This window comes from Triturus cristatus, chromosome 9, assembly GCF_964204655.1.
Source record: "Triturus cristatus chromosome 9, aTriCri1.1, whole genome shotgun sequence".
In the NCBI taxonomy this organism is placed as follows: domain Eukaryota; kingdom Metazoa; phylum Chordata; class Amphibia; order Caudata; family Salamandridae; genus Triturus; species Triturus cristatus.
In genome coordinates, this window is record NC_140592.1 from 163840239 (window position 1) to 163849624 (window position 9386).

Genomic DNA, 9386 nt, shown 5'->3' on the forward strand with positions numbered 1-9386 from the left:
GACGAGTAACGTCCTTTTGGACGAAGCTGGAATCGCGCTGCGCCAACACAGTGTTGGGAATAGAACGAATGTAGCATTAGCACGCATTCGTTCAGCTTGCAAGTTGTAACAAGGACTTGCTTCCAGGGGGGCGCATTGATGGAAAAGTGTTGGATTTAAAGTCCAACACCTTCCCTACTGTTGTGCAGACTGGAGATGGAATAGTAAATTAAACTATTCCAACATCCAGCAAACCCCCCCCCCCCCCGCCCCCCCCCCACCCCGCCCCCGCCCCCAAGGGTAGCCATTAAAGTTACTTAAGTGTCAAAAGACATGCATCCTACAGGCACGTTCGTACAAAAGACAGTGTTCGGAACGCATGCATCCTAAATGCATGCGGAATACTGTCATACATTCGTTCTGGACAGTTCAGTCAATTGATCAATTGATTACTCCATAATTTTTAATGGTAATTAAGACCACATTAATGTTTGTGGACCTAGTTAAATTGAGAGAAGAGAGCGATATCCAGTTTCATGCCAGCGTGTACTCTGGTATAACAGAGTTCAGACTAGTTGGTGTAAGGCACTGTACTGTCGCAAGCTTGTATGTTCCCTGCTCACATGTACAAATATAGCATCTCATGTCAAGTGCAGTTACCATCCAGGCCTGCTTGAACAGGAGCACCCCCCTTTCGTTGGGAAAGTGCAAGAGGAAGGACTAAGAGAGCTTAAAACACTATTTACAGCAATTATGGGTAGTGCCTTTGGTAAATCTTTCTTTCAGGACATGGAATTCTAAAGGATTTAGTTTTCATATTTTAATCATAGACCAGCACAATGAGTGGCAGTCGGTTTTAGTTCTATTGTAGCTTAATTTGTATTTATTTTTTTACTTATATTATCATGTCTTTGTTTAGGTTTTGTAAACTCTGCACAAAACAACTCTTTGTTGCTCTTCCTATTTTACCTCCGACATTCAGTACATATGCATTTTGGCCTCATAAAATGACACAAAAAATCCAGGCTGATTGTCAGAAGAAGCTTATCTTCAGAAAAGCGAGTTACAAATATTGTTTGTGTTTCAGCGAGATAAATGTATAGTCAATAGTCGCAGTTGGTACGTTCAACGACATTGCTTACGTTTCTTTACTCGATTATTTACTTAATATACGTCTTATTGTTTAGGGTCTCCTGCAGAAGCAGAAGGAACTGGAGACGTGCCTAATGCCAGACGTGAACTGAGATCCGTCCATTTCAAAAAGCTACTGGTTCCTTAGCGAGTGGTGGAAACTCATGCTCTTCAAATGAATCCTATTGCAACTTCAGCACTTTAAAGGAAAGCCTTGATATAAAACTCTATTTAAATGCTTTCAGTGAAACACTGCAGCATAATTTATACCAACTTGTGGTGTATGCAATTATTTCTGAATTGGAAGTGTAGATTTTGGAGAAGAAAAGTGTATATTGTGCTTTATTACTTTTATATATTTGTTTCGTGTTTGTTGTATGGATGCTGCTATGTTAAAAACGAAACCGTGTCATAAATTCTGTTGAATGTTCGGTTAGTCCTGCGCTACATTTTTATTTTTGTGACTTAATGTTTTGTAGATTTTTTTACCTGAACTAATTTAACAGTATTTAATATGCATTTCATTTTAGTAAAAAAATAAAATGGTACTGTGTTTTGAAGTGTGGTTGTTTCAGTTTGCACGTGATCAGTAATGTGCCAATGCTTCTTTCTAAAGAGTAAGTAAAAGGGTTAGAAATTGTTTGCCATAAATTGAAGTGTAGAGTGGGTCGATAGCCTTTGTCTATGTTTAGTGTATGATTATGAAAACCATGCATTGACCTTACATTGAAACATTTGTATTGGTTTGAATGTTGTAACAGCAAATCTATGAGGAGGTATCTGAGAGACATGTCCAACTAAAGAGTTAGAGTGGATTTTAAGCTTTAGATCTTTTGGATTTCGAGTTCATACAAATATTTATGCTATTAAACATAGAGGACTGCTAGTTTCAGTTATAAAAATAAAAGGTATCTTATGTTGATAAAGCAATATGACCGATGAAAAATCAATAGTTTTGCCCAACGCGATACAATCTGTTTCTCTGCAAAAGTTAATCGGCCACAGAGATCAATGAATTTGTTTGTAAGGTAAGTTTGATATTCCAAAAATGGTACTTGTACATCATTGCCAGTGTGGACAGAATCTTATAATGATACACTGTTTATTTTTCTGTTAACACGAAGACGTAAATACATTTTTATACAAATGGGAAACAGTTATTAGAGGGCTACAATCCAGGTTTTTGCCATTTACTTTGGCAATACTTACTTTAGGAAAAGTGTGTAATTTCCAGTTCGTAATGCTGATATGCAAGCACTTTAGGTCACGTTTATAGTTAAGAAAGAATCCAATGTAATTTGCACAGCAAAGGGATAAATGGCAGCAAGGTATGTGACTATTTTCTGCTACCATTTCCTTTTCCATCATCCATCTGCACAGCAAGTGACTTCACTGAATTTCCCACCATCCATCTACACAAGAAGTGACATCGCCCCTCTTCCCTCCGAACACCTACTTAATAACTGCCACTATGTGCGTGAGCAGCGGTCATGTGTGCCAAAGGCAAGCCTGTCTTCACCCGCCCATGCATGGATGGCGTCCACCACCAGAACTCTGTTCCTCGCACTGCTACTATGCTGTGACCTTCCACCCCTGAACCGTGGCCACTCCTCCACACACTACTGCCTCATGCACAACACTGAGGGAGCATTCTCCTGCCCATCCTAAAGGTTATCATGCGCTTACACTCAAACACTCACGGCACCGACAGCACCCTACACCCCACTCTGGACAGTCACACGATTCTGAAACAGCCCACAAAACAGTCCATACACCCATGCATATGCTACTCACTCACCCAACCCATCACAGACATCTGGGACCTTATGCTGGACCATGCCCCTGGCCAACTTTTTCCTCACAGAAACCTGGCTGAACCCTTCCTCTTCACCTGACATTGCTACAGTCATCCCCCCTTTTGCTGAGATTGCCTGGCTAGACAGACTTATCAGGCCAAGAGGCAGAATCGTCATCATCCACAAGAACACTATCAGGTGCACCACAGACATGTCAAGCTCTAAGTCACAGCCAACTTCACCCTAAGGGGCACTCTTATCTACAGACCACCAGGACCGCACATCAACTTCACCTACAATATTCTCTCTCTCCTCTCCTTCCCCCTCCCCTCCGAGAGACCTGAACTTCCGTCTGGAAGACTATAGCAATCCAACTCAAGAGCACTCATTGAAGATCTTGGAAGCCTGGGACCTACCTACGTTTCCAGACACCACCTTGACCCTATTTTCAGCAACAGCCGAGTCGATGAGCCCACACCAGTTCCCTTGACAAACCACACCCTGTCAAGTTTAGCATCCCCATCCCGGTGCAACACGCACACACCACTGACAGATGAAAATGGAACAGCATCACTGAGAAGGACTGGATCACTGCTCTCCGCACCCATTGACCTAAACTCAGCAACAGCCTACGCACGGCCATCAAGAATTTCAACAATTGGATCACCTCCTGTGCAGTCTCCCTGCCCCCCCCACACAGGCACAACAAGATCCTTAACCCAGGCCATTTGATACATGGAGGAACTCTGGCTGATGAAACGCCACTGCAAACACAAATGGAGAATGAGCCAGGACCATGCAGACTGGAGCATGTTCAAATCCAACATAATGATGCTACAACAAAATGATCCAGACCAATCGCACTGCTTTGCCAAACAGCATCGATGCCAGCACTAACAAGTAAAAGTAAAGAAATCCTTGCCATTATGGAAGATGTCACCTCACTATGCCCCACCTTTAACTCGATCACTCTCTCACAGGACCTCTACAACAATCTCTCTCAATTCTTTAGCAACAAAAATATCACCATTTACAGCAACTTCAGCACGAAACCGGACAGACCTCGCCAAACACCTCCCAATCTTAACCAAAGAACCAATGCTAACCACATGGGCTGTCATTACCCCTGAATAAACCACTGCCACCATGAAGTATATCAACTCAGGACCCTCATCGGACCCCTCCGCCCCACCATACCTACTCCAGAGGTGTCATGACAGCCTTCACCCCTCACAGGCACGTGTCTAAGTCCCAGAGTAAGTCCACCACGGGGGTGCCTGTACGGGTCGAGTTTGCCAGTGACAACAGTCACACACAAGATGGAGCTTCCAGGAGGGACCAAGAGACTGGGAAGAACTATTGAACAAGTTACTTACCTTCGGTAACGCTTTTTCTGGTGGATACAGTATCTGCCTGTGGATTCCTCACCTTGTGAATATCCCCTGCGCCAGCATTCCACTGAATTTTTCTTCCCCAGCACTCCACGTCGACATGGGCGACATCATAATACATCGGATCCGCTCGTGACTCCGTATGATGTCACCGGAGCCATAAGAGGCCCACGTCGGCGTGATGACGTCAGTTCCACCCATTTTTTCCGTGCCTTCGAGGCGAACAGGTGGACCAACCACAAACTCAAAGTATACACAGTATATAATATACCAACACATATACACAGTATACAAAGGAAAGGAATGCTAAATAAACAAGCATTTCCTACAAATGTACAAGAAAGTATAAAAACATATCAACAAGACCTTTTCCATGGTATACAAAGGTGGACAACAGGGAGGCGGGTGGACCAGTGAGGAATCCATAGGCAGATACTGTATCCACCAGAAAAAGCGTTACCGAAGGTAAGTAACTTGTTCTTCTGATGGATACATCTGCCAGTGGATTCCTCACCTTGTGAATAGATTCCCACAGCAGTCCCCACTCCCGGAGAAGGGTGTCCACCTTCCTATACCAGAAAGTCTTGCAAGACAGAGCGCGCAAAGTGGCCCTCCCTCCTCATCTCAGAGTCCAAGCAATAATGCTTTGCGAAAGTATGGAGGGAGGCCCAAGTCGCTGCTTTACAAATATCTGCCACAGGAACACCCCGGGCCAAAGCAGATGTAGATGACTTTGCTCTAGTCGAATGAGCCCTAATGCCCTCAGGAGGAGTCTTACCAGCCAGGGCGTAGCAGATCTTGATGGCAAGGATGATCCATCTCGATAGCGTGCGCTTGTGCACCGCTCTACCCTTCGAATGACCAACGTAGCCAATGAAGAGTTGATCATCAAGACGAAAGTCTTTAGTCCTGTCCAGATAAAAACTCACAGCCCTCTTCGGGTCCAGGCGATCGAGTCTTTCCTCCTCTTTGGAAGGATGAGGAGGTGGATAGAAAACAGGGAGAGTAATAGGCTGCCCCAAATGAAACGGAGTAACAACTTTTGGCAGGAAGGCAGCCCTGGTCCTGAGAACCATCCGTTCAGCATGTAAGGTAAGAAAAGGAGGTTTGGAACTTAGAGCTTGAAGCTCACTCACCCTCCTTGCCGAGGTTATGGCTACAAGAAAGACCACCTTAAAGGACAACAGCCTCAAAGGACAGCTATGCAGAGGCTCAAATGGAGAACCCATTAGAAAGGTTAAAACAAGATTAAGGTCCCACTGAGGCATTACAAAGGGAGTGGGAGGAAACATGTTCGTAAGGCCCTTGATAAACCTCAGAACAACCGGAGATTTCAAATGTGACGGTTGATCTGGAAGGCGTAGAAAAGCCGATAAGGCCGAAAGATAGCCTTTGACCGTGGCCACAGCACAGCCCTGCTGAGCCAAGGAAAGAGCAAACTGGAGCACATCAGAAAGATGAGATTTTAAAGGGTCAATGGACCTCTCTCCACACCATTTTACAAATTTAGACGACCTATAGGAATAAATGGACTTAGTGGAGTGTCGCCTGGCCGATAAAATAACATCCATCACATCAGGCTGGAGAGAGAATGAACTCAGGTTGCCCCGTTCAATCTCCAGGCATGAAGGTGTAAGCTCTGGAGGTGGGGGTGTAGAACCTGCCCCTCCGACTGCGAGAGGAGGTCTGCCCTCAGAGGGAGACGGAGCGGAGGACACGAGGAGAGGTGGAGAAGATCTGTATACCACACCCTTCTTGGCCAATCTGGGGCGACCAAAATAACTTGGGCCCGGTCTTGGCGAATCTTCCTCAGAACCCGAGGAATCAAGGGTATGGGAGGAAATGCGTAAAGGAGTTGTGAGCCCCAACTCAACTGAAACGCGTCCCCCTACACCCCCTGCATCGGAAACTGGAGACTGCAGAATGACGGGCAGTGCGCGTTCTCGCGGGTGGCGAACAGGTCCACCCGAGGGGTTCCCCACATCCGAAAGACGTAACGAACCACCTCCGGATGGAGACTGTCCGCACGCACGTTCAGCACCCCGGCCAGATGATTTGCCATCAGACAAATCTGATGGTCCTGAGCCCAGGACCATAGACGCAGGGCCTCTCTGCACAGACAAAGAGACCCCACTCCTCCCTGCTTGTTGACATACCACATCGTGGTAGTGTTGTCCGTCAGGACTTGAATTGACCGACCGCGAAGGGAAGGGAGGAAGGTCTTGAGCGCCAAACGAATCGCCCGCAATTCCAGAAGGTTGATGTGAAGCAACCTTTCCTCTGGAGACCAAAGACCCTTGATCTCCAGACCCCCAGATGAGCAACCCACCCTAGGGTGGAGGCATCCGTTATCACTGTGGCCACCGATGGAGGCAGATGGAAGGGCTTTCCTTGCGACAGATTGCCCTCCACGCTGCACCAAGATAGATTCGCTGCAGCTTCTCTGGAGATCTTGATCGACTCCCTGAGATCCCCGTTGTGCTGATACCACTGCTTGCGGAGGCACCACTGGAGCGCCCTCATGTGCCAGCGTGCATGGTTGACCAACAGAATGCAGGAAGCGAACAGACCGAGCAGGCGAAGGACCTTCAGAACTGGAAGAACTGCTCCATTGTGTAATAAAGGGACCATCTCCTGAATGTCGAGAATCCTTTGAGGAGGAGGGAATGCTCGACACACAGCAGTGTCCAGTACCGCCCCTATGAACAGGTTGCGTTGAGAGGGCACCAGGTGAGATTTGGGCACATTGATCGAAAAACCCAAGTCGAATAACAGCTGAGATGTTACCCGCAGATGACGCTGCACCATCTCTGGGGACTCTGCCTTCAGAAGCCAGTTGTCCAGGTAGGGAAAAACCGGAATCCCTGACCTCCTGAGATGAGCAGCTACCACTGCCATCACCTTTGTGAAGACTTGAGGTGCGGTAGTAAGACCAAACGGGAGGACCGCAAACTGGTAATGTTGTGTCCCAACTGTAAAACGGAGATACTTCCTGTGCAACTTCAGGATTGGGACGTGGTAGTACGCGTCCTGCAAGTCGAGCGACACCATCAAGTCTCCTTGCTGCAACGCTTCAAGAACCTGCGCAAGGGTCAGCATCTTGAATTTCTCCTGTTTCAGGTAAAAGTTCAAGATTCTGAGGTCCAGGATTGGACGCAATCTGCCTTCCTTCTTGGGAATCAGAAAATACCGGGAGTTGCATCCCTGACCCCTTTCCTGCTCCGGAACCACCTCTATTGCACCCTTTTGAAGCAAGGCTAGAACCTCCTTTCTGAAGGAGAAGCAGATGGTCTTCTGAGCAGTAACCTTGGCAAGGAGGGTAAGGGGGAGGAAACTCCCGAAAGGGAAGGGCGTAACCAGTCTCTACGAGGTTCAAACCCAAAGGTCTGTCGTAACAGATTTCCAACCCCGTAGAAAGTAGGACACCCGACCCCCCACAGGTCTTGCATGATCCGGGATGGGGGATCTAGGGCTGCTTCCCTGAAGCCTCATTGGGAGCAGAGGAGGAGGAGGAGGAGGAAGAAGAGGGGTTGCGTCCAGAACCTCTCCGACCCCTTTGCCTCCCTCTATAGGATTTATAGAGGGGACTCTGCTGTTGCTGCTGTTGTTGCTGAGGCTGTCGGTAGGAGCGAAAAGACGGATCTTCCAAAGCCCCTAAATTTTCTAAAACTAGAAACCTTTGCAGGAGCCTGCAGACCCAGAGACTTTGCTGTTAATCTGCTGTCCTTGAATCTCTGCAGTGCAGAGTCAGCCTTCTCACCAAACAACTTCTGGCCATCAAATGGCAAATCCACTAACGTGGCTTGGACGTCCGAGGAGAATCCCGACGAACGGAGCCATGCCTGCCTTCTTGCACCTATAGAGGAGCCAATAATCCTCGCCACCGAATCCGCCGTATCCAATCCTGACTGGACGACCTGTCTGGCAGCGGCCTGAGTGTTTGTAACCACCTCCAAGAAGGATGCCTTATCGCCCTCAGGCAGCTTAGGGGCCAAAGTCTTCATTGAGTCCATCAATGCATGTATGTAACGCCCCAGCAAGTACGTGGCATTAGTTGACTTTAATGCCATACTCCCTGAAGAGAAGGACTTTTTAGCTGCCTGGTCCACCTTCTTAGACTCCCTATCTGCGGCAGACTGAGGGAAAGCACTCGATGCATGCTTTGAGCAGGATGCCTGCACAACTAGGCTCTCTGGAGACGGGTGTATTGATAGAAAGTCCGGATCCCCAGGCGCCACCCTATACCTTCTTGCCACCTGTCTGGAAACCGCCGGAGAAGAAAGAGGTTTCCGCCATATATCCAAAACAGGCTCCAAGATGGCCTCATTAAAGGGCAGTAAAGGCTCTGAAGTGGTCGTAGGAGAGTGCAGAACCTCCGTCAACAAGTTCGATTTATTCTCCGCCGTTGGCAACTGCAAATCTAACAGCTCTGCAGCCTTCTTGATCACAGTATGGTATGGAGCCAATTCCTGAGGCGGAGAGGATCTTGCCGATGTGTGCTCCCATTCTGGGGTAGTGTCCAGGCCACTAGCCTCTTGTATGCCCTCAAAATCATCAGAGGATGTGTCCACCTCACCTTCCTCTACCTCTTCTCTGTACCTTCCTTCTTCCATTACCCTCTGGGCTTCCCTTCTCGATCGAATCCGAGGAGCCGACGTCGTACGCGGCGTCGGTGGAGCCAGAGGTGTTGGAGTCGGCAGCGCCATAGATGGAGTCGGCGGCGCCGGACGCGGCGCCGATGGAGTCGGCAACGGCGTCAAGGAAGGCTCTGAAGTCTGACGGTCCATCCGAAGTCGTGTCGGATCCCCAGACGGCGCCGGAAACTGCCACGAAGGCGCCATCGGCAGAAAGGGCATGAAGGGGGCCTGAGCATAATGCTGCGGCACCCCCAACGTATAAGCCATAGGGCCCACGGGACCAGTTGGTGCTCTGGATGGGAAGGCCGCCCTATTGAAAATACCATACATGGCATTCAAGAATTGAGATGAATCAGTACCTGGAGCAGGAAACTGAGGATAAGGCACTGACCCTGTATCCCTCTGCGGAGTACTTGGCTGCGGCGCCGCAGTGTCCTCCACCGGAGCCATAG

The 9386-nt window shown here is 48.1% G+C and overlaps 1 protein-coding gene across 1 annotated transcript in view; it reads left to right on the top strand.

Annotated features, from left to right (window-relative positions):
* Nucleotides 1-1670, top strand: part of CCDC66 (coiled-coil domain containing 66) — a 356874-nt gene extending 355204 nt beyond the window's left edge. Inside the window, exon 19 of the mRNA XM_085624655.1 lies at nt 1167-1670. Coding sequence (XP_085480781.1) covers nt 1167-1223 — 57 coding nt within the window. The 3' untranslated portion in view covers nt 1224-1670. The remainder of the gene's footprint in view (nt 1-1166) is intronic.
* Nucleotides 1671-9386: the final 7716 nt, after the last annotated feature.